Here is a 26,246-nt window from a genome sequence, read left to right on the forward strand (position 1 = left end):
TGGGAGCTGCGGAGCCAGAGCTCGTGGTGGGGGCAGGAGGTGAAGCCCCACTAACCTTCCCTCCCCCTCGGAGCTGCAGGGACATGCTGGCCACTTCCGGGAAGCTGCACAGAGCCAAGTAGAGAGCCAGCCAGCCCCGCCAACCCTCCCCCTGAGCACCAGTGTGGGTCCCTGGCCGCGCACCCCTGCCCTTCTCCCAGCACCAGCGGGGGTCCCAGGCCATGCACCACCACCTGCCTCCCCCAGCACCAGCATGGGTCCTGGGACACACGCTACCACACGCCTCCCCCCACCCCAGCACCAACCGGGGTCCTGGGACACCAGTACACACAGCACCACTAGATCACCACCCCTAGACCACCCGTGGCTCTCCCATCCCAAATTTTAGTCGAGGAGATATAATTCAATTCATGGACAGATCATGGGCCATGATGTGTTCATGACTTTTATTAAAAATATCCATGACTAAAACATAGCCTTAGCGATAAGCAACATATTAAGGATCATGGGTGTCAAACAGTGATCCACAGAACTGTTAGGAGCTAGTAAGTGCCAACCTGCCACCCAGTGACCTGCTAACAGTTGCTAGGGCAGCAGCTGGACCCCAATGGAGGACTCTAGTCCTGGACCCTGATTGGCAGAATCCTGGGGGTCCTGATTGGTCCACAGCTTCTATATAAGCACAGCACAGGAACAGTAAATTGTGCATGCAACTAGGATCTACTCTGCTCTGGACCATGTGCTGTCTGCTCCTGCTTCCCTGGTTTGATTTCTGGCATCCCAGCCCAGCTTGACCCTGGCGTCCAACTTGAGGTTCTGATTTGTGGTCTGTCTCCTGCCTCTGACTTCTTGGTATCCTGACCCGATCTGACTCTGGTTCTGATTTGTGGTTCTGCTCTCCAGTTTGTCTTCTGCTTCTGGTCTCCCAGTATCCTGTCCTGGCAGACTTTTGACCTCTGTGCTGTGGTCAGAGCCAGGGTCCACCAGTCACAAGGTCTGGCAGCCCATGACCCAGCCATGACAGTTTGCATGGACCACTTAGGCCATAGGGGTGGGCCTGGTGCCAGCAAAATGGACCTGGCTAACCCTTCGGGAGCACCTGGCATGCCTGAGGGGACCACCTGCCTTCAGGCAGACAACCAAGCCCTGCAGGTCTGGGTCATTCGACTGATCTCAGAGAACCAGCTATTGCAGGGGCAAGTCACCAAGTTCCATGCAGAAAATGCCACACTCCAGACACAGCTCGTGCAGCTCTATTGCCTGATACCTCTGACAGAACAGTTTGATGGCAATCCCTAGCAAATCCAGGGTTTTATAAACCAGCTCCACCACCTCTTTAGGATGCATCCTCAGACTTATACCACCAGACATGCAAAGGAAAGCCTAGTCATCAGCCTGCTGTCCAGGGACTCATTAGACTAGGTCTCCCCCTTCTTGAAGTGTGACAGTCCAGTACTTTTGAGCTGGGAGGTCTTCCTGCAAGCCATGTCTGTACTATTCGGTGACCTGCACTGAACTTGGATGGCAGAGGCTGCCCTAAGGAAGCTCCAAAAGGGGCAGGGCACCATAGCCTCCTATGCTGCACGGCTCCACCAGCTCATGGCTGATGCAAACTGGAATGAGGCAGCAGTACCAAACTGATGTTCCAGTGGGGCCTGCAAGAACAGGTCAAGGATTAATGAGCCCAGGTAGAGATGCCTATGAGTCTGTATGCCCTTGTGGATCTCAGGAATGAAGGGAAAACAAAACAGGGGACTTGCAACACTCCACCCAGGTATTGTGACCTTTTCACCACCCCCACCTCCCCATAGCCAAAGCAGGTCGATATGGGCGATTGATGGCTTGCCACCAGAGAAAAGGAATGCCAATGCCAGCACCATATCTGCTTCTACTGTGGTAAATTAGATCACTTAATCTCTGCCTGCCCCATACAAATTCCAAGAAGTCAGGGAAGAGAGCTCCCCCCACTTTGGTCCTGACTGAAACACACCCAGAATCCTGCCCGAGAGCTCCCCAGTTGCAGGTGCCAGTACGGTTGCACATACCTCAGACACTCCTGCAGAATCCCTGCCTATGGGCCCTCATTGACTCAGTGCAGCTGATTGCTTCATAGATGCAGAAGCAGCAGCCCAGAGATTGCAGATTCCCTTGCAAGGAAGGCTCCTCCTGATCTTGTAGAGACTATTGACAGTTCTCCTTTATCTTCTGGTCCCGTAACAGATGAAACAACTCCCCTGGAGGCTGTGATTCAGGGACACAGAGAAGTGTGACAGTCTGGTGTTATCCATTCTCCACACTTTCCCTGATCTGCAGTATCTCCTGGCTGGCCCTCCACAACCTGCTTGTTTGGTGGCAAGCACAGGAAATCTTTTCCATCCAAGTTTTGTCTGCAGCAGTGCTAGATATCAGTTGATCCTGTCCTGACATCCAAACCTTGAGAGATATAAGTGAGGATGACTATCCAGGCAGAACCTTCCATTGCACCTACAGTTGAGCTCCCCTGGAAATAGAAAAACTACACTGATTTTTTAAAAAGAAGAATGTGAAACCTTGTCTCTACACCGGGACTATAACTGCTCAATAGAGCTGCAGTCAGGAGCCAAAATACCATTTGGATGGATTTATGCCATATCAGAACTTGAGCTAACAGCACTCCTAGAATACCTCCAGGTGAATCTGGTCTGAGGGTTTTTCCACAACTCGACCTCATCAGCTGGCACACCAGACCTGCTTGTCAAAAAGAAAGACAGCAGTTTCTGACTCTGTGTGTTCTATGTCTCACTGAATCAGATAACTATCAGGAATTGTTACCTGCTACCCCTGATTCCTAACCTGCTGGACCACATGGGAGCTGCCCGCATCTTCACCGAGTTGGACCTATGGGGGGTGGGGGTGTACAACCTTGTGTGAATGAAAGGGAATGAGTGGAAAACTGCCTTCCAGACCCAGTATGGCCATTACCAGATATTTGTAATGCCTTTTGGGTTGACCAACACTCTGACCACTCCAGACTTCAAGCCATCTAAGGTTATCTGTCTGACTCCCCACACAGTACATGACCTACAATGCTTCCTGGCGTTTGCCAACTTTTATCAACAATTTATCCTGAATTTTTCTAGGCAAATTGAGCCCCTCACAACTGTTCTTCAGGAAAAACACTCTATTCCATTGGTCTCCTGAGGTCCAACATGCATTCAGTCAACTGAAACTGGCCTTTATTATAGCACCCATATTGGCTCACCCTAATGTCACATAAGCCTTCATCGTAGAAGCTGAGGCCTCCAGTATGGCAATCGGGGTTCTCCTTTCCAGTGAGTTGGTCCCAAATAAACGTTAAGCCCACGTGCTTATTACTCCAGGAAGCTCACCCCTGCACAAATTCCCTGACAAGGAACTCTTGGTGATAAAACCACCTTTGCAGAATGGTGGCACTACCTGGAAGGAATTTGTTACCCAGTCCAGATGTTCATTGACCACAAAAACCTGGGATATCTACATAGAGCCAAAGCCTTAAACTAATGGCAGCTTCAATGGGCCTTATTTTTTCATGATTTGATTTCATTATCACCTGCCATTCCACATCCAAAAATGGCAAGGTGGATGCTCTGTCGCAAAGTTTCAGTACCACCCCACAAAACTCCAGTCAGGAGCCAACCCTCATTCTCAAATCCCCTAACTTTCTCAGTGAAACTCATCAAGATATACTCAGATTGATACACTCCACCTGTACCTTAAAAATGCCACCTGATGAACAAGCTACTGTTGACAAGCAGCCACATGACTCCCAGGAATGAATCACATACATAAGGGACCATGTTTACATTCCTCTAAGACCCTCAAGGATTGTGGTCATGCAACTGTGCCACAATTTTCCCCTAGCAGGACATTTGTTGTACTTGAAGACCCAGCAACTGATATTCTGCTCCTTTTGGTGGCCCCAGATGCACCGAACCATACAATTGTTCATTGCTTCCTGTGATGCTTGTGCCCATGTCAAGACCCCACACCATAAGCCCTGTAGTCTTCTCCAGCCTTTGGACAGCCCATCTCAACCCTGGCCAGCCATCACTGTAGATTTTATCATAGAATTACTAGAGTTTAACAAATTTATGGAAGTTTTAATGGTGGTAGACCACTTTACCAAAATGGCCCACTTCATCCCTTGCACAGGCCGCCTCTCTGCTGAAAAGACAGCCCAACTTTAGATTAGCCACATAGTCCATCTCTGTGGCCTTCTGGAGTGCATCAACTCCAACTGAGGGTTGCAGTTCATGACCCAGTTCTGGCAGAAGGCCCTGCACCTGCTGGGAGTCTGCAAATGTCTTTCCTCTGCTTTTCCTCTCTCCAGATTCAGAGGGCCAACCAGATTCTTGAGCAGTATCTGCAATGCTACATCAATCATCACCAGGATGACTGGTCCTCATTTCTCCCATATGTGGAATTTTCTTACAAAAACCACAAATCATGTGTATATGAGTCAGAGCCCCTGCCCCCCCCCTTTTTTTTTTTTTACCAATTATGGGTACTATCCCCAATTTTACTGACAATTACCTGCAACCCAGCCACCTCAGAATTGGTGCAGAGTATTTGTCGGGCCCAGGAAGAAGTGAAGGAGCATCTGGAAAAGGCAAAAGTGGACTATAAGTGGCATGCATGCCAGCATCAACATCAAGCCCCACCTATGCAGTAGGACAAAAAGCATGGCTCTCCATGGAGCACCTCTGCACAGACAGACCTGCTCACAAGCTGGACTTTGGTTGCTTGGCCCTTTTAAGATCCCGTGACAGGTTAATCCAGTCACTTTTGAACTCCAACTAAACCACTCTCTAAAGATTCACCTAGTGTTTCTGTATCACTTTTGAAACCCTACATAGAAAACCGTTTTCCGCACAGGACCCAGCTGTCTCCTCCACCAGTATAATTACAGGGCCACGAGGAATATGTAGATCATAAGATCCTGGATTCCAAACGTAAATGAGGCAGTTCCCAGTATCTTGTCAACTGGAAGTGATAGGATCCTGAAGAATGCACCAGGTAGCCTGCGGAAAATGTATGTGCTCCCACATTTGTGCAGGTGTTCCATAAGAATCACCCTAAAAAGCCTGGTCCCACATTGCTGTGAGGGTGCCCCTGGGGAAGGGGCTGATGTCAGGGACCACAGGTCTTAAACCCTGTTGCACAGGACTGTTAGGAGCTAGTAAGCTCCAACCTGCCACCCAGTGACCTGCTAACAGTTGGTAGGATAAAAGCTGGACCCCAGCAGAAGACTCCAGTCCTGGAACCTGACTGGTAGAATGCTGCAAGTCCCAACTGGTCCACAGCTTCTATATAAACCAAGCATGGGAACAGGAAATTGTCCAGGCACCTGGGATCTACCGTGCTGCTGCTCTCACTCCCCTGGCGTGACTTCCTGGCATTCCAACCCAGCTTGACTCCTGACGTCTGACTTGTGGTTGTGATCTCCAGTTTGTCTACTGCCTCTGATTCTTGGTATCCCAACCTGGCCTGCCTCTGGTTACTGATTTGTGGTTCTACACTCAAGTTAGTCTTCTGCTTCTTGACTCTTGTCCTCTGACTGTGAACCCTGGCTCTGATCACTAAGTCTGGCTGCCCATGACTTGGCTGTGACATACACTCAGTCATTTGCTCCTCATGAGCTTTTAAATTTACTTTATCATGTGAAGGTTGCATACAGCTTGCAGGCTACTCAGGCAAATGCTTTTAAACCAATGCCCACACATCTACATACATTTGTGGCCATGCTGCACTTGGGAATTTCTTCAGATCTAAGGTAGTTTAACTGCTCAGGGTAGGGTGGCCTCACTTCTAAACAACAAGAAAAAGGACACAATGGGTGAATTTTCCCATTGACTTCAGTTAAGCAAGGATTTCATCCTTCTCTCTTTTCTCTCATTCTTATCTTTTTTTTCCTACTTCCTTTGCACAGTGTGCATTATATTATTTAATCATGTCTACAGTACACCTCATTCCTTTTTCTTGAGCATCTCTTTTCTATCTGCAGGCATTGCCTTGGTTTTCCATTCTTTTTTATTTTTTTTATTTTTTTGCTCTCTAACTCTTTCCAGCTCTCTTCTCTCCTCCATTCAGTAGCTCAGCCAGCGAGTAGTATGCCTCCTATTAACCTTTATATTCCATAAGAAAGGCCAACAGATCAATAACTGGCATAATCAGTTCCCTTTGGCTGACCTTAGGAATGCACTTGTGAAGCAGGCAATAGCACAACAGCTACATTTATTTGCAACCTCCTTCAAAACAAAACACTATTCCCTCACAATGTAATCTGCATCTGATGAACCCAAGCTTTGCATTATGGTTTATTTGCATGCTCAGTGGTGTCTCCCAGCTTTATTCCTGAAGGACTCAGAGAGAGAAGGCAGGTGAGGAAATATCTTTCATTGGACAAGACCTTTACTTTGTGGAGCCAAAGCCAAGTGAGGTATCCTACTGCAATTATAAAAAGAAAAATCCCTCCCCCCGACTCCTAAAATTGGCCTTTTTGGCTAGATAGGACAAGAAGTCTATAGAGTATCTGTGCGTCAGCCATTGAAGCTTGTTTCAGTTGGATTGGGCCCTTTAATTGAAAGAGCTGTCATATAAGACCAAAAGTTCTTTTTATTTGTAAGTTATTCCCTTATTTGGAAGTTCCCAGACCCGAGCATTTTTACCACTTTCAGCTTCCTCCACTGATATCCACAACTCCACTCTCCCACATGATTTTGAAAGGAAATAAAGTGAAATAATCAGAGTCTTACAGATGCAATCTAGCACTTGCACAAGGAGATATGGAAACATTCTTTCTTTACATCATGCTCTCTCTTTGTTACTCTTGCGATGCTGAATTACAACATTTAATCTTACCTATAGGCTTCCCTATGGCATTAGACAGCAGTACCTCACAGTGATGCATAGATGTACAATTACATGGATGAGAAGTCTCACAATTAATTAAAATACTGCTTATTTATTGAGCTGGAGGAAGCAGACACAGTGCTGTGGAAAACCTAAGGAAGTCTACCATCATTTTGGCATAAAACGCAAGTTATAATTTAAATTCTGGCTTGACTGGATAGCTTATTCTTTTTCTTTGTATTTCTCTATTTGTTTGTATTTATTATGTATCGCATTTTAACTCCACAATAGAAAAATGCAGTCATAACAACCCAATTAAGTATTTTAATTTGGTATGAAAAAATATACCAATTCAGTAGTGACTTACATAGACAATTGTTTTTATCTTTACTAGGTGCTCAAGTGCAACAGTGATGAGCAGACTAGGTCTGTCTAGTACTAAGAATCTCATGCTATTGCATTTAAAATACAATCATCTTTGGCCCAGTAATCAGTCTGTAAATCTCATAAATCAGGATTTTTTTGGTGAAGCTACTAGTGTAGTCGTAGTTTTGGGAGGGTCAGAAATACCATGAAAACAGACTCTGCTTTCCTGCAATGCAAAAAAATTCAAACAGAATCAAGAGTTGAAATACAAGGGTTTATGAAAACTTACTTTTAAGATTTTTAAATTTTGAGACTCCTTCTATCTCCCTCCTCATCCCCAAAGGTAGCACGTTTCATCCCTGTGCTTTAGTTATTCACATATTCCCAGAAAAAAACAAGTATAACTGTGACACGTTTCATGAACACAACGTATTTCATGTACTAGTACTTGCTAGAATAAGCCATGCATAGGGGACTCCTCAGATATGTAATCAGTAGGGATCTCTCAGCCTACGTGTGATTTCATACATCTTTCAGCTAATTTAGAGATATAAACATAAGCCTAACACTGAGGATATCCCCTGAATTTGTGACAGTCTCTAGAAGATAGTGGGTCTATGAAACAATGAATGCAGTACACTCCTCCATATGCTATATAGTGTTATTCTTTAACCTGTGACAGATGTAGTCTGAATAATGTTCTTATTTTAAGTTGTCCTAGTATAATTCAATGCAAGTTACTAACATAACTTAGCCTTCATGTTATTTAACTCTGTCAAAACATGATGTATGAGACAACACAGATGGCAGGATCTTATCAAAATATATGGGGACTGAAGCATTTTTTGTGGTGTGGTATGTCTCTGAGTGAAGTGAAAGGCTCATCCACAGAGGCATGCCACAGGTTTAAAGCCAGCTTGTGGTGGGACTCTCTCTTTCCTGAGAAGCACGCCACACTTCACAAAATCCTGCAAGCTTAAATGTTTTACTACAAGTCAATAACTGTGATGAGCCTTTTGAAAATTTGTGATGGAACAAACACAGGATGAGAAATCATGGCTACATATATGATAGGCCATAATATTTCCTGGCCAAACTTATGCTGTTGTCCAAATTTCTGGCAAAGATCTTATGCTGGTCACATAAGGTCAGTCTGAATCCTGTGATGCTCTGTTTGACAGAGAAATGGATACAAAATCCATTCTGGATTAGACAGCTGAATGAGGCACATGGTAAACAGAAAATGCATGTGAAAAGACCCGCACGTGGGTAGATTTGTAAGTTGATCAATGCTGTATTTTGAAGAAGTAAAGCTATAACAAACATGCCTGTTGTCACAATCACACAGATCTGCTAAAGCAAATGTTGCTATTCAGTACTAGTAGGTGATGCCCTTATGGGCTCTGGCTACACTAGGGAAACTTTCTAAAAGTTTCTCACCATTATTAACATGGGTTCAGCTCCATTGATATTAGTGTTACACTCCCAGACCTTGAGCTGTGTTAAACACTGGAGTTTTATTACATTTAATATATACAGAACCCAGACATAGCTTGCACGAGCCCCATTGGGTCTCTCCAGAGAACACAAAACTCTCCTGACACCAAGTGTGGCAAAGTACCTGCTTCTCCTCTGCTGGCTCAGTCCCTTGCCGCCTTGGAGCCACAGGCTTGGGCAAAGCAAAAGCTCTTCCCGGTCGCACAGGGTCTGGCCGATCCCTTCTCAGCCAGTCCCTTGCTCAATTTTTCTCTCCTTCTGGGGAGAGTGCAATCTGCCTTGCAGGAAGAGTTTCAGAGTCCTGCTGCACCTACTCGCTGGCAGCTACTCTACTTCTCTCCTCCCCCCTGCTTCCCTGCCAGGGAGGGTTTAAAAAGGTCCCCAGTAATTGGGGCCAGCTGAAGCTAATTAGTTCCCTGGTAACCCCTGTTCCAGCTGAGCCTTGTTTCTCCGTGGCTATCTCCCGTCAATGGATAGGGAGAGGCCTTTTAACCCCTCTGGGACTAATTACTACCCCTCTCCTGGTAGCTAATTGTCCTGAGTTTGCCACATATCCCTCCCCCCCCCCCGCTCAACGCTACAGGGTTGGGCTAATTGGGTCGGAAAGCAGTGCACCCTCGACAGGCCATCCACATTACCATGTTGGGTTCCAGACCTGTGTCGGACTGTGAAGTGGAAGGGTTGAAGCAATAGAAATCATCTTGTTACCCTCGCATTTTTGTCCTTCTTTTGGTAAATCCACTGCAAAGGGGCATGGTCTGTGACCAGGGTAAACCTCAGTCCCAGTAGATAGTAGCGGAGGCTTTCTATGGCCCATTTTACTGCCAGGCATTCCTTCTCCATTATGGCGTACTTCCGTTCCCTAGGTAGGAGCTTCCTACTGAGGAAGAGGATGGGGTGTTCGTCATCTCTATTTGTAAAAGCACCGCCCCCAGCCCTACTTCCGAGGCATCTGTTTGTAGGATAAACTCCTCCCCCGAGTCTGGGGCTACTAGTACTGGGTCTGTGCAGAGGGCTGTCCGCAGATCTGTAAAAGTGGCTTCGGCTGCAGCAGACCATTTTACTATATCTGGGCCCCGAGCTCTGGTCAGGTCCGTTAACGGGCATACTCTGGTGGCGAAGTGGGGAATGAACTGTCTATAGTACCCCACTAGCCCCAGGAATGCTCTGACCTGTTTTTTCCAGGGTGGTCAGGGCCACTTCTGTATAGCTTCTAATTTGTTGAGTTGGGGCTTCACCACGCCCCTCCCCACTATATACCCAAGGTACTTGGCCTCAGCTAACCCGATTGAACATTTGGAGGGATTTGCAGTCAGTCCTGCCTTCCGCAGGGTGTCTAGGACTGCTTCTACCTTCTCTAAGTGCATCTCCCAGTCGGGGCTATATACGATGACGTCATCAAGATAGGCAGCCACGTATTCCCCATGGGATCGTACCAGTTTGTCCATTAGCCATTAGAAGCTAGCGGGGGCCTCATGCAACCCAAAGGGGAGAACAGTGTACTGGTAAAGTCCTTCTGGGGTTGCAAAGGCCATCTTCTCCTTGTCGACCTTAGCCAGGGGGATCTGCCAATAGCCCTTGGTAAGATCAAGGGTAGACATAAATCACGCCTTTCTCAGTCTGTCAATCAGCTCATCTATCCTGGGTATAGGGTATGCGTCAAATTGGGACACCTCGTTCAGCTTGCGGAAGTCGTTGCAGAACCTCATACTGTCATCTGGCTTGGGCACTAAAACCACGGGACTGGACCATTGACTATGAGATACTTCGATGACTCCTAAGGCCAGCATCTTCCTGACCTCTTTCCTAATCTCCTCTCTCTTGGCCTCCAGGATCCGGTATGGCTTGACGTTCACCTTCGCTCCGGGCTCTGTGAAGATGTGATGGTGAACCTCAGTAGTCCTGCCTGGCTTTTCCAAGAACACATCTTGGCTGCGCTTAATCAGGTCGATCACTTCTGATCGTTGTTCCGGAGTCAGCTCCGGAGATATTCCCACCAGGTTGGGCTGATTGCCTTTAGGGGATGGTGCCCCCAGTGCAACTACTGGAGCTTCTCTGTCCTGCCAAGGTTTCAGCAGATTTATATGGTAGCTCTGCTCCAGCTTCTGGCGATCTGGCTGCCGGACCTTATAGTCAACTTCTCCTACAGCTTCTATTATCTCGTATGGCCCCTACCATCTGGCCAGGAGCTTGCTCTCTGCTGTGGGTATGAGCACCATCACCCGGTCCCCCACCTGGAACTTCCAGGACCATGCTTGACGATTATAGTACGTCCATTGCGCCCCTTGGGCCTTCTCCATGTGTTCGCGCACAAGGGGGGTGACTCGGGCTATTCGGTCTTTCATCTGCAGCACATGTTCCACAATGTTTCTCCCCGGGTTCGGCTGTTCTTCCCAGTCTTCTTTAGCCAAGTCCAGTATGCCCCTGGTGTTGACCATATAACAGCTCGAAGGGGGAGAATCCAGTGGAAGCCTGAGGAACTTCCCGTACGGCAAACAGTATATAAGGCAGCAGGGCATCCCAGTCTTTTCCGTCACAGCTAATCACCTTTCGTAACATGTTTTTCAATATCCTATTAAAACGTTCAACGAGGCCATCGGTATGGGGATGGTAGACCGATGTTCTAAGGGTCCGTATGTGGAGCATGGTACACAAATCTTTCATCAGTTTAGAAACAAAGGGGGTCCCTTGGTCCATCAGGATCTCCTTAGGTATCCCTACTCTGGAAAAGATCTGGACTAATTCTTTGGCTATGGTCTTGGACATGGTATTCCGTAGGGGAATGGCCTTGGGATATCGGGTGGCATAATCTAATACTACCAGGATGTACTAATGGCCCTCGGGGACAGCCCCTGGGGAACCAGGTCCAACAATTGGGTTGTAGTTGGCCGACCCAGTCCCACTGTCAGCTGAATCACTTCTTTCCCCTGCCTGTGTAGACTTCAGGTACCGGGTCAGGATCCTCGTCCCCCTCCTTTTATCTGCTCTCCGTTCCCTCCGAGTCTTCTGGGACTTCCCCGGTGGGAAGAACACATCCTGGCTAAACTCATGGAAGGTGGGGGGAGGGTCCCCTATCTGGGCCACCCCTTGGGTCCCAGGGTCCTCCTTTTCTTCTTCCTCGTCCCCGGAGAGTAGGCCATCAAACCCCGGGAAGTCTCGTCCGATAAGGAGAGGGTAAGGGAGTTTCGGAACTACTCCCACCGTTAACTTAGTGGGGTTTCCGAGAACTTCTATGCGTACGGGGATGGTCAGGTAATAGCTGACATCCCCATGCACACAGGCTATTCCTGAGCGTTTGGCCTGGGATAGTTGGCCCGGTCTGACCAGCTTCCCTGAGACCAATGTGACTGCGCTTCCAGAGTCTGTTAAGGCTGTGGTCTCTATGCCATTCATCTTAACGGCCGAGTGTATCTATGAGGGACCATCGCAACCTCAACTAGACTTATTAGCTCGCATGGTCACCCTATATCTCTCAGTTCACACTGCATAGGCTCTCCTAGATTAGGGCATTGGGCAGCAATATGCCCTAGTTCACCACAGGCATAACATAGGTACCCCATCCGGGGCAGCCCCCTATTTTTTGGGCTGCTGGGATTTATCCCCCAAGTCTTCCTTCCCCAGTTCTCCAGTCTCTCCAGGACGGCCGGCTGCTCTTCCGCCGCCTGCCTCCCCTCCATTTTCTGGCCTGGAGCTAGGGCAAACCGGTGCCTCGGCGCAGTGACTGGTCTCCGATTCTGGCTCCTTCCTTCCCCAGTGGTTCGAGAAAGTTCCTGGGCTGCTAAGTGTCTCTCCATGAGAGCAACTAGTTCGTCATAAGAGGAGGGATCATTTTGGTGGATCCACCCCGTATGTCCGGCAGCAACCCCCTCATGTACTTGTCCAATACCAGGATTTCCACCACCTTCTCCGGCCCATGGGTCTCGGGGCGGAACCACTTCCGAGCAAGGTGTATCAAGTCAAATAGCTGGGACCTCGGTGCTTTCTCGCCAGGATTTCCACCTTCAGCTGAGGGCAATCCATAGTTGCTTCTGTGGTCATGTCAAAGTAGGCTTTCTGAGCCTCCCCACACAGGAATGGAGCCAGGAGACCTGCCCACTGGTCTTGGGGCCAGGCCTCCCGCAGTGCAATCCTCTCGAATGCAAGGAGATATGCCTCTATATCGTCGTCTGTTGTCATCTTCTGTAAATAGTTGCTCGCCCATAGCAGCCGGGTCCCCTGGGCCCCATGCGTCATCATGGTCAGGGCTTTCAACTGGTTCACTACTTCGTTCAGGGTGGCTCAATCTTGGGCTGCCTGGCTCATCAGCAGCTGGTTTGTCTCCTGTTGGACCCATACTGACTCTTGCTGGGCTGCCACCTGTACTCTAGTAGCCTCTTGTTGAGCCGTGGTGGCTTGCATCAACGCCTTCACTACGTCCTCCATTTTTGGGGGGGGGGGTTACCTTGCCCTGTGATGGCTTGCCACAGAGCCTCCCTCACTAGTGCATCCCACTCCTAACACCAGGTGTGGGAAAGTACCTGCTTCTCCTCTGCTGGCTCAGTCCCTTGCCGCCTTGGAGCCACAGGCTTGGGCAAAGCAAAAGCTCTTCCCGGTCGCACAGGGTCTGGCCGATCCCTTCTCAGCCAGTCCCTTGCTCAGTTTTTCTCTCCTTTTGGGGAGAGTGCAATCTGCCTTGCAGGAAGAGTTTCAGGGTCCTGCTGCACCTACTTGCTGGCAGCTACTCTACTTCTCTCCTCCCCGCCTGCTTCCCTGCCAGAGAGGCTTTAAAAAGGTCCCCAGCAATTGGGGCCAGCTGAAGCTAATTAGTTCCCTGGTAACCCCTGTTCCAGCTGAGCCTTGTTTCTCCATGGCTATCTCCCGTCAATGGATAGGGAGAGGCCTTTTAACCCCTCTGGGACTAATTACTACCCCTCTCCTGGTAGCTAATTGTCCTGAGTTTGCCACACCACACACTACTTGCCAGCTGTGTCCCCTTTCATCTTTTCCGCAAAGCTTCAGTGCTTAGAGGGACAAGGAACAGTAAAATTACCCTGGCAGTCCAGCCAATTCTTAAGCAAAAGACTCACTTTCACATTAAAATACACTAAGATGCCTACATAGTCATTTGAATGCTACACTCCCCCCTTGTAAATTTAATGTCATCTTGACATTTCTATCAGCAAAGTATACCACCGGTCCATTTCAGTTAGCCTATAAGATCCATGGTAGAACCATGTAACTCAGACATTGGGCATATGGCAAGCTATTTAAATAATATAATAAATATTAACTATAAAATATTGGCTGGACCAATATCCATACCGGAAGGCAATATTCTTTCATTCATTTTCTGATATTACCTCAGTCTTGGATAAAATACAGGATAAGATACAGAAATAAGCACTTGGTATGACATGTGACATATATGAGGCTAATGCCATGGTGCATTCACCAATCCAATAGTAGGATTTAGTCAATAATAATAGGTATTCCTAGATGTTTATATGACCTAAATGTCAGTGGATTTTTCTGATGATTTGTCCTCTTGTGCACTACTGACTTCAGGTTCCATGGTATTGTTTTTACATTCATGTCTGACAGTAGCAGGTGCAAATGTCTCATCAATCTGATCAGCAGTCTCAAGTTTACAGTATCAATAACATTCTCACTTCCCAAGTGTGGATAAAAAGTTTCTGTTTCTGGATTTGGAATCTCTGGTACCATCACATAAAGTAGTTGATCTTCACTCTCACTATCAGAATCACTGGAGTCTACATTCCCATCCTTGTTTTGATCTGCTATAGGGCTGTCAAATGATTTTTTAAAAATCGCAATTAATCGTGAGATTTAAAAATATAGTAACAATTAAGTGCAGTTGTAATCGTACTGTTAATAATAGATTACCGATTTAAATTTATTATACATATTTTTGGATGTTTTTCTATATTTTCAAATATATTGATTTCAATTTCTACACATAATACAAAGTGTACAGTGCTCACTTTATATTTTTTATTACAAATATTTGTGCTGTAAAAGATAAACAAAAGAAATTGTATTTTTCAGTTCACCTCATACCAGTACTTTAGTGCAGTCTCTTTATCATGAAAGTGCAATTTACAAAAATAGTATTATTGTGGGGTATTTTTACATAACTGCACTCAGAAACAAAACAATGTAAAACTTTAGAACCTACAAGGAAGCATGAAGGGGCATATGAATGTTCAGTGTAACTGGCATGTGAATACCTTGCAACACTGGCTAAAATACTGCCATGCGAATGCCTGTTCTCACTTTCAGGTGAAGTTGTAAATAAGAAGAGGGCAGCATTATCTCTTGCAAATGTAAACAACCTTGTTTGTCTTAGTGATTTGCAGAACAAGAAATAGAACTGAGTGGACTTGTAAGCACTAAAGTTTTACATTGTTTTGTTTTTTGAGTGTAGTTATGTAAAAAACAAAACAAAAAAATTACACTTTCACAATAAAGAGACTGCACTACAGTACTTGTGAGGTGAACTGAAAAATACAATGTCTTTTGTTTATCTTTTACAGCACAAATATTTGTAATAAAGAATATAAAGTGAGCGCTGTGCACTTTGTATTCTGTCTTGTAATGGAAATCAATATATTTAAAAATGTAGAAAAACGTAAGAGATTTTTAAGAACATTTTGATGCCATTTCATAAGCTTCTTTCATCTGCTGTTTCCATTTCTCAGTGTAATCTTTATGGTCTCCAGGTGCAGATTTAGAGTTTATAGATAAACAAGTGGATAAACATGGTGATATACCACACAGTAAATAAAAGGGTGAGCAGCCATGGCCTCATTTCACATACAGGTATAGGCATAGATTACCTTACTAAGGGAGACCTTCCAGTTTGATTTTTGTTCTTGTGGCAATCTAACAGAATTCTGTTCAATCTTTCTACTTGCCCATTGCTGTGTGAGTGGTGCAGGGTTATGTAAGATGTTTAATTTTGCAGTAGTGCTGTACCCATCTGAAAAAAAACTCATATTCTTCATCTTGGTTATGATGAATCATTTTGGGGAAACTACATTTCAAAACAATGTAAATGAAGATCTCATTGCCTGACATGCTGATGGTAGAATAAGGTTGAACAAACTTAGTGAAGTGATCCACTCTGACTAAAATGTATTTATATCCTCCTTTGCTTCTTTCTAGATGCAAGAAGTTTATTGACACAAGCACAAATGGTTCTGTTGTAACTATGTTAGTGGAGTTCTAGTAGGCTGGTGAGGTTTCTTTTGCTCAATTCATGCAGAGATGCTAGTGACATAAAGAGGAACACTGAACATTATCTGCAGCCAATAAAACCACTCTCTCATGAGACTGGTTATTCTCTCTGGTCCTTGAGATCCCATCTCTTCATGTAGTTCTTGATATACTTGTCTTTTGTATTTTTCACATAATACCAGTTGATTTCTTGACTTGGTTTGCCAATAAATTACTCCATTTTTCTCCAAATACAATTGGTATGATTCACACATCAGAGCGGAGATCCTAACACATCCTCCTGTGTTTTCATCATTTATAAGGTTTGCATTCCAAAGACTTATAATGAAGAATTTTAGCAATAGCTGGATTTTTTTTCCTGAACTACCAACATTTCTTCTCATGGCAATAGACTTTCTGGTAAATTTAATGCTCATGGACAAGATTTCTACTGCCAAACAGTTGGTAGTAATAGCTCCCAACCGAGGTACCTTGCCATCTCTTGTACATTCAAGGCCTGTACAACAGCATTCATATAATCTTTGCTTGTCTTTTCTATGCTTTCTGCAATAGCTTTCCATATCAATAGGCATTCTGGCTAGGGCATCTGCCTCCACATTAGATTTCCCTGAAGAATATTTCATACTGAAGTTAAATTCAGCTAATTCTGCAACCTACCAGTGTGTTGTGACAGTCACCTTTCCAAAGATAAACACACAGGTTATTGGGTTGTTATCACTTAAATTATGAAGGATTATGCCTAGTCACGAAATTTATCAGTGAAAGCCCATTTTAAAGCTAGAAATTCCAGCTTTCCTGAAATGGTATTTCAAGCATCTTTAATTTTTTAATATACTGTTTCTGACTTCTTTACTTTGTTTGTTCTCCTTTTGCTGGGGCACTGAGGTATAAAATCTGATCTTTTTAAACTCTGGCACTGTAGACACTCTTTGATTTTCCAACTCTTCCTGCTCTTCACTGTTTAAGAGGTTTGTTATATATATTTGACTAAAGCAAAGTAGTTTTTTTGCTGCAATTTTACTGCAGTCTGTCCCAGAAGTGCCCAGAGAGTCTGTCTTCCCTTAAATGTTCATACTTTAGCTAGTATAAGAGTTTTCCTACCTTCTTTCTACCAACTATAGTGCTTGCAAACACTTAAATCTTCTCTGCTAATACTCTTCAAAGCTTTTGGAGGTTAGGTAAGGACTATACTTAGCTGGGCCCTGGATAACTCACTTCTATCCTCTATTGTCCTTCCTCTGTTTTCTTTTTGAAAAATCATTTTTGTTTGTCTTGCCTTCTGCACCTTGTCCTGGAACTGCCCATGGCAGCTCATTCATCTCAGAGAGGGCAGATCATTGCAATTCAAGATGGTAAAAATCTTACATTGGTGAGCAGTTTCTCCTATGAGTGCTGCCACTTATATCTGTGGGACTGTTTGCATGAGTAACTGCTCACTGGTGTAAGAGGTTTCCAGCCTGTTTTTAGGACTTTAACTATTCTGAATAAGGTTGCAGACTCATACATTCCATTGCATTTCTTCTCATTCTTTAGTTTTCTTCATCACAGCTTTAATTGGGTAAATGGGCCATCCATGAGACAATCAGTTCTTCCTTTTCCTTTTTGAAACCTTTTGTTTCTAAAAAGAATAAAACTATGTGTGGAATAGTTGCAAACTAAATTCTCAGCTCATTCCATTTTTATGCATAAAGGCCTACATGACTGATGCAAAGGAGGAGTATAACAAAACAGTTGAGATTCAGTCCTGCAGCCCTTATGCAACAAGAGCAGGACCAAGGTTTCCACCTTTTTGTACATACACCTTTTGATCTAGCATTGGCGACCACATGTGAGGCCTGAATCTCTTGTGTGGGAAACATAAATCCTATGAGCATATTGCCATAAAATTCAGTATGCCTCACAGCCTCTACTTAGGAAATACCCAGGGGATTAGGCTGAGAAGGGATGGTGGGATCAATGTGCAAAAAAAGCACCTCCATCTCTAATAAATACTATTTATCATTCCCTCACATTCACAAGCACCCAACTGACCTCCAGATGTTCAAAGGAAGAAACTGAACAGTGGGAAATTCTGCCACTCTTGCTATTTTGCCCTTTGAGAGTGGAGGGAATAATAGGGTCTCAACACTGAAACATGAAGTGATGATTTAAGTCATGTTGTTATGACACAAAGGGGATATTTTCCCCTATACATATGAAACTGGATTTGTGTTTAAAAAAAAAACTTTTGAAAGATTCAGGACCATTGCTTTGTATGCAAAGCTTACCCAAATACCAGCTTGATATTCTCATTGTTACCCCAACACTCTATCCTCTTTTTGTTTACAGCATTCACTTGTTTCAAGAGAGATTTTAAGCAATTTGGGGCAAAGACTGTGCCTACCTGTGTGTTTTTGATCAGAGTGAACCTAGAACTCATTCAAATAGCTTCAACAACGACTAGCACAGTGGGTCCCCGCACCTGACTACACCTTTGGATTAAACCTGGACAAAATTTTTCAGATGAAATTTATTTACACACATACAAAAAATGCAGATTTGGTGACCCAAAAATGTTTTGCAAATTCATGTCAGCTACTAAATTGTTCATGTTGAGGGGAGGGGGAGTGAGAAATTTCAAATTACTCAGTTTTGTTTCAGAGTTTTCAAAACTCAACATTTTTTTAATTTGAAATATCTTTTTGTTTCAAAACTTCCCTCAATTTAAAATATATATGTTTAAAAATGCTCAAAAATAAAACAAAATATTTTCAGTGGGACAGGGAGGCTAAACATTGTTTGACCCAAAATTATTTTTATGCATTTTTTTTCACTTTTGAGCTTTCCATAAATCCCCAAATAATTTGTTTGACCTGAAACACTTTTGCTGCTGCTGTATTGTTTTGTTTTGCTTTTTAAATAGCCAGCGGATTGAAAAATCCATAATTTGCACGTTCTTCTTTGGATGCTACTGCAGTATATATGATAAATAATAACAATGCCCTGCACATTAGTAGTCTTGGGTGCAGGACAGATACATTCAGGTCAAGGTCTGTTGGATTAGTGGAGATAGTAATTCCTGAGTTGTGGGTAACTACATCAAGATTCACAGCTATACAGAAATAAAACATCACTGATAGCAATTTACACTTTCCTGCAATCTTGACACAGCTGTTTGACTCGTGGGATGATTAATTTACACTTAAGGAAAAATGTAGTGAGAAAAGCAACTCTTCTGTCCGACCCATTCTTTGCAGCATATGTCAACAGACCTGTTACTTTTCCTGAATTCTGAGCAGCTGGCTAGAAATATTCTTATGTGTCAAAGAACTTTAGAAGAACTAAATTAAGCAGTTAATGGACTTCATTCAGGAACCCTCTGCTCTGTTGGGATTCCCTCCAAGACATTTTCCACTTAGCTTATTCAGAACACCTTGCCCAGTTCTGGGAGAACACTTCATCCAGTTGTCTGGGAGTTCAAACATTCACTTTGACTCCAGCTTGTCACTCAGGTTAGGTTTGTAACAGCTTTTTGCCCATGCTGGCCAGGCCCAGATGCAGGGGGTTTAGGTATGGGGTGATACCACAGTTCCAATTCATGTCACACACCACACAGTTCATATACATTTTCCTGAGCTATTAACATCTATACTTCTTGCACTTACAGACCAATCGCTTTGCAGATTGCATAAGGCAAGCGTATTGGTTCAGGGTGTTTCTGCCTACTTGTTTACAGTAAACATACCCACAATAGTTAGTTGTTTCAGCCAATACTTCTTCGGGCTTGTTCAGCAGTTACTTGTTCAGGCGTGTCTTGTTTTATCTTAGGCCTACTTGTGTCAACTAAGAAGCCCTACATGCTCTAACATAGTCTTCTCTCTGATAGAATCTGTGCTAGTGGGCAGCACTTTAAACACCTTCATTATGGTATGGCAACCCCGCTTAACGGTGTCAGCATGCTGCACAACAGTTTACGACAGAATTGAAAGGAGCACATCTTTTCAACAAAATGTACAGTGCATTTAGGGGGTTGTAATATCTATTTTTGATTGTGGCCAGGACACACAGCTCTTAAGATGGCCCAGCCACCATGGGGACAAAAGAATAAAGATGCTTTCTGAATGTATTAGGGAGATTTTTGACTGGGTCTGGAAGTCTGTACCCTTCCCACTTTTGTATATGAGAAATTCATAGCAAGAAAATATCCCTAGAGTGTGAAAATGGGAAAAGTCATCATGAGGATGTATCAGGGTAGGAGGAAATATACAGTAGAAAGAAGATCCAAAAAAATCCCCGAAATGATAGTGAAATGTCTAGATTAGATCCAGTAGAATCACTTGCCTCAAAAGCAACCTAATCCCATGCCACACTTCCAAGTCAAAGGAAGTTTTGATACTATTTTTAATGGCATAAAACCAGATCCTTTGTTTCATTGTGTCCTCTTTTGTGTACATGGTGTGCATGCTGAAGCAATACGTATGATGGGAGTGTATTTAGAGCTAGATTTTGGTCTCAAATAATTGGTTGCATATTGTCAAATATCTTGTAAACTCAGCCACTGTGACTGAATACACTACTGGTTCTGATTTTTAACAAGGCAATCAGCAGTGATTCACAATGTTGTCCACTAAATATTGCAATTGGCTCTGCCAATAAACCAAGAAAATGGAAAAAAAAATATAGAAACGTTGGTTGTTCTGTTTAATCTGAAGCTCTATAATCTTTGTGAATTTAGTAAAGTGATGAAGAGGTCACAGTAGCTAAGCTCCCAATTATGATTGGCTTGAAATTTTCAAATCTCAGATTTTGTCATTGCTGATAAGAGTTTTAATTATTCAGGAAACTCTACAGTGGATAGTTTGAGTGCTGAGAAATTGCCCCATTGCAAGTAAAATTTGCTATCTATTTATAATAGCATGGAAGTAATCTCAAGGCATTTACAGCCCCAAACCAAGTATTCATGCATTGCTGTATACATCACTCTGTGCTACTGTACATCGGTGTGTTGTGAGAAAAGTTGATTTGTTTCAATCATTAGAAGGTGAACTGAATATGCAGTATTTATACATGCTACCCTTCAACCTTTTGTTACGGGGATAAACAAGGAGATGGCAAGTTTGCACCATGACTTCTCGTTGTGGACAAAAAATGCTGAGTTTTGTTTTGCATTTCATTTTCAACCCAGCTAAAACTTTTTGCAGAATTCTGTCTCTACACTGCACTTCCAAAAGTATGTGAATTTTTTGTGGAAGCATTTTTTTTCTTTTCTTGGTTCTGTGAAAGACAGCATGGGAGCTTGCATCTGCTTTTGTTAACTATAGCACAACAGGGAGAAGAAATGAAAGAGCAAATTGCCTTCCATTATCTGCAGTGTTAACATCCAAAGCGACCGGTTTTCAGTTTTGAGGCATTACATAATCTAAAACAGCCTAAACTTTATGCCTACCCTTCAAAAGCACAGTTATATCCATGAGAAACAAAGATCCACATGTAAGGAATACCAATGACTATTCACTGTAGCCAGAATCAGAGAAAGGTAACACTGAGAAAAGCAAACTATTGAAGTAAGGGCCATAGAAGAAAAGTATGAACTAAGCATACACTTTTTTTAAAAAAAGCCTATAGTAAACCTCTTATAGGTGAGATAAGAAGAGCATGTTGCTCCTTTTGTACCATTCCCATGCATCTTGGAGAAGGCCAGGCGAGAGTTTCCACTGAAGACTAAATGCACGGCAGCATTGCCATCTGCTATTTGAGTACTTATGGTATCAGTAGAGAGAATGAGTATAAACACCATGAGAAGCCACTTGAAAACAAGTCATGCAGTAGCATAGGAAAAATCTTTTTGCAAGTTGCAGTAGACCACAAAATAAAGTAGAGGAGGAGGAGGAATGGCAAGATCCAGCGAAGACTGGGACTAGATCAGGGACAGGCACCCTATTGAGTGGTACAACCACCATGTGTGTACATGTGTATAACCACTCACTGGGTGTCTTTTTCTTTTCAATCTTCAGGAAGAGGCAGCCAGAATTCTCGCCCACCAGCCAGTGTCCGTCGGCACATGTGCAGCTTTGAAAAATCCCACACTGCAGTGAATGTGTAAGAGAAGCTGCATGACAAATAGCGGTTTTACCCCTTGCTTTCTCTTTCTCATGGGTTTATCATTTCTAATAATGGGACAAATGTGGTGCATGCCATTAAGGATGGGGAATTTGCTTATGTGCCCTGTTTTGCACAATGCCTTAATCTGATTGTCCATACATTCTTTAGAGGACACCGTTGAGTAATTTTTTTAGAGCTTTCATTTTTCATTATCTTCACTTTTGTCTGTAAATGCCTACTTACAAGTTTGCAAATACATATTTCCATACTAATTTTATCTTTTTTCCATTTAGCCAGCATTTTTTCTCCCTTTTTACCGTTTTGCATGGAGTTGAGTTTATCCTGTGTGCTTTTAACAACTTCAATTTATTTAGTGGCTGACTCATGACAAGACATCTTTGCTGTGCACTGCTCTTGCTGACAGCACTTGCTAGTGAACTGCTGCTGTAGAGCCAGCAAAGAAAACATAAAACACTGGTTTGGTGGGACTCACAAAAATAGGGAAGACACAAGGAACTTTGTATAAATGAGATCTGCAGTATCTAGCCTATAATGGCTATTGGTTTTTTTAAGTATCTCTTTAAGGCAATGACATGAGAATAGTTTTTATTCTGCATCTTATTTTTAAAAGATATTTAGAACCCAAAATACTGTAACAGTTTTATGGTTGGTCAAATTGTTAGCTATAAACCTTTGCAGTAAGCCTCTAAGCAAATACGAGACTATTGTTGAAAATATGCTAGCTGTTGTGCAAAAAGTCTGTGGTCACTCCTAGCCTTTTCCTTTATAACCCTGCTTGCTGCACCAGGGAAGACAGCATAGTGACTAGGCGGAAGTCCGCTTCTTATACACTTGCACAACAATTTTGGGCAATATACAAAGCTACTTATAATTGGGGCTGCAGTTTATCTCCACCCTCCCATCAGTGAAGTGTCATAGAATTTAGCATTCCAGTGTTTCTATGCGCCTTTCAGGAGTCCATACTACTGACAAGCAGCAATAATGATAGTTTTCAGCCCTCTGATTTGTTTAGTGGAAAAAAATACAATATGGTGCATCACATACTGCAAGAGTATTTTGATGTAAATGGTGATGGTATTGCAGTGTTTTGGCAGCAGCCATATTTGCCTCAATGAAAGGAAAACCTTATAAAGTCAATTTAAGGATTGGCACAAACATTTCCTCATGAACTCCCACTCCAAAGATAACATGCCCTCTTTTCTGATCTAGAACAAATCCCTCAGAGTCCCAACTGCACGTCACGGAGGATTGATTAAGAAATGGGAAGATTGATATTGACATGCCATTAGGAGGCAAATAGAGAACAATGCAACAATAAAAATTCTAAAAAGTGTACAAAGGTGAGCTAGAAAACTCTGCTATGGAAGGAAAGGCAGTAACGTCTTGATCTTATTTTTGCCGCTTTTTTAAAAATAGTAAAAAATGTCCTTGGCCAGGATAAGTCAGGAGATCTACCACTAATGGAAATGTAAAAAATAAATGAGCCTTAAAAATGGCTTTTGGTGGTAATAGGTTAAGATGGGTTCATAAAGAGCAGCTGATTTTCCTGAAGGGCCCCTCTTTAACTTCACCAACTCCCAGAAATTGGAATAAAGCAATAAATGCATGTGTGAATTTGAGGTCCCCTTTTTCAAAACAGAACCCTTAACTTTGCAACTCCCTCCCTTCCAGCTGTATGGAAACAGATTTAGAGACCTGTACTTTTTCTTGATCTGGGCCATATCTAGCCTTCGGTATTTTGCACCCAGTTATAACAGCTTAAGAACCCCATCTCATATCCTAGAGGAAACCTAGAAATGCAGGAGCATAAAATTTAAGCATAATTAAACATATTATTTTAATTGGAAATTCAAAGAGTTTGGGTTTTATTTTATCCAGAGTCACTCAACCACTACTAAAACTTTCAGATACACCCATGTCACCCTGACTCCTTCTTGTGTCTGATTGTTTACATAGTAAGGTGTATAATACCACCATTTTATATCAGATTTTATAGCTTCTTGTGGCAACCATGTTGAGTTTGCATTCAAAATGGTGACAGAGCAGTAAGGGCAGCTTAGAGCATATCTGATGGCCCTTTTAAGATTTCTTTAGTTAAATTTTGAAAAGTCAGAGTATCCTGGAGAATCTTGCAGGTTAGAGATGAAAAAGACATAGTACATCACCTAGTCCATCTCTCTCCCAGTGCAGGATTGTTCCTCGTGTTGTCCAAGCAAATGTCTGACTCAATGGGCCTTCACCTTTTCTGTTAGAAGATTGTTCCACATGCTAACAGAACTCACTGTCAGGAAGTTTTCCTGTTACTAAGAGTCTCATGCAGTCTGGAGTGGCTCATAACCATGAGTGCCGACCTCAGGGTAGACTGTCAGAAACAGGGTAGACTCCCCAAACTGGTGGCGTGTTCCATAAATTATATTTCATCAAGCCATAACAAATGTGAACTCCTGGATCACTAAATCAGTCCTGGAGTCCCAGCCAGTCCCCTTAAGCTTTCCAGTTTGTCTTGCAAACCAAGCAAGCAGGAGTTAGTGATAAATGGTCACCCTAAAAATCACAAGTCCCAAGAGAGCAGTCACTTACCCCAGCAGCTGGTACCCTAAATCTTACCCCAAAGACAATGCCTGGACCAATCCAGTAATGAACTATTTAAAGGTTTATTAACTAGGAAAAAGTAATAAGTTATTTACAGGTTAAAGCAATAAATGTATGCCCACAAGTGAGCTGCAATCTAAATCCTAATAGTGACAGAGTTGTAGTGATCTGTCAATTCAAAAGGTCTTTCCTGGGGGATCTCTTGCTTCAATGTAGAGTGTCTGCCTCTGTGAGAGTTCAAACAGCAAAGAGACCTTTATCTTTTATGTTTAATCTTCCAGTCTACAAGATGAGCTCCCTTGCACGTAACTTCTCCAAGGTATAATAGGGCCATTTCACCAGTCCTTTGTGCTGCAATGTTCCTTAGTGGCCCATTTAATCTTGATAGCGCTCTTGAATGATGGTGGTGGTAGTGGTGGGGACGATTCCCAAGCCTGGGTTCACAAGTTCAGAGTCAATATTTTCAAAGTTCTAAAGCACAGCTTACATAGTTTCTTATACCATGGAATACAGGCATTACAAGTGAGAATAATGCATCACTTGTCTAAACATTAAATACAGTCTTATAAGACTCATACCTATTTTGAACAACGCTAACAAACAGGTGAGCTGCTTTGGTTTCCAGCTATGAGTTTGTCAGTTCTTACCTAATGCCTATGGCCTTGGCCAGAGCTGATACTTGGTTTACTAGTATCACATAGCCAAAACTGTGGTTTTGTTAATTTCATCCCCTGGCTTTCGGTTATATGTTGCTGTACCACACTACATAGTTACTCCCGTCCTTGGTGGTAAAGTCCTTTAGATATTTGAAGTCTGTTTCATGCTGCCTGGCCAACTTATGCATATTTAGCTGTCTTAATCTTTCCTTATATGCTATCCCTTCCAGATTCTGATCATTTTTGTTTCTCTTCTTTGAAACCTTCCAGTTCTTCCATATCTTTCTGGTAATATGGTGACCAGAATTGATTTGGTTTTGCACAAAAGCCATAAAAGACCCATTGGAATCAATGACAAAACTCTTATTAACTTAAGTAGTACATGACTGGTCTACAAGGAGTGACTGTTACTTCCATGCTCCATGGAGTGATGCTTTTGAATATGCAAAGTCCGTAGGTATTTTTCTAGACATGTCACCTTGCAAATTCGTGGCAGATTTGCTATTCAGTATCAGCCCCAAGTCATCTTTAGCAGTATTGCTTTCCAGACCTCGATCTCCCACTAATGTTAGATTCTTTTTCCTCAGCTGTTATTTTGCATTTTTCCAAACTGAGCCTCACTTAGTTCTTTTCTGTCCATATTTCTAAGCTCTCTAAGTTCCTTTATATCATCTTCCAGGCTTAACAGGTGTTCTCTGCTTTTCCCATTTTAATATCAGTGGATTTCACTAATATGCTGCTTAGTCTCTTTTCTAAACTATTAATGGAGCTATTAAATGTGAACTGAATCAGCTCTAACTCTGCTCCCCATGGTATCCCACAACTTAATACGTTGCTATAGTTAATGGCCTTTTAGTCAGTTTTAAGTCTGTGATGTTACTATCCAAGCCAATTTGAATTTATTTTTAAATTCAGATTTTATAAGCA

General features: G+C 43.2%; 1 protein-coding gene across 4 annotated transcripts in view; it reads left to right on the plus strand.

The window, feature by feature from the left end:
* The window catches only part of GRM1 (glutamate metabotropic receptor 1), a 295,440-nt gene that overhangs the window by 248,774 nt on the left and 20,420 nt on the right, over positions 1-26,246 (plus strand). Inside the window, exons 9-10 of one of the 4 annotated variants that reach the window (XM_030556518.1) lie at positions 21,963-22,047; positions 23,281-23,329. The exons of 2 other annotated variants lie outside the window; for them this stretch is intronic. In XM_030556518.1, coding sequence (XP_030412378.1) covers positions 21,963-22,023 — 61 coding nt within the window. In that variant the 3' untranslated portion in view covers positions 22,024-22,047; positions 23,281-23,329. Of the gene's footprint in view, positions 1-21,962; positions 22,048-23,280; positions 23,330-26,246 lie in introns of those variants that run through there. One more of the 4 variants, XM_030556517.1, reaches the window with a different exon arrangement.

Source organism: Gopherus evgoodei, chromosome 3, assembly GCF_007399415.2.
Source record: "Gopherus evgoodei ecotype Sinaloan lineage chromosome 3, rGopEvg1_v1.p, whole genome shotgun sequence".
Taxonomy (NCBI): Eukaryota; Metazoa; Chordata; order Testudines; family Testudinidae; genus Gopherus; species Gopherus evgoodei.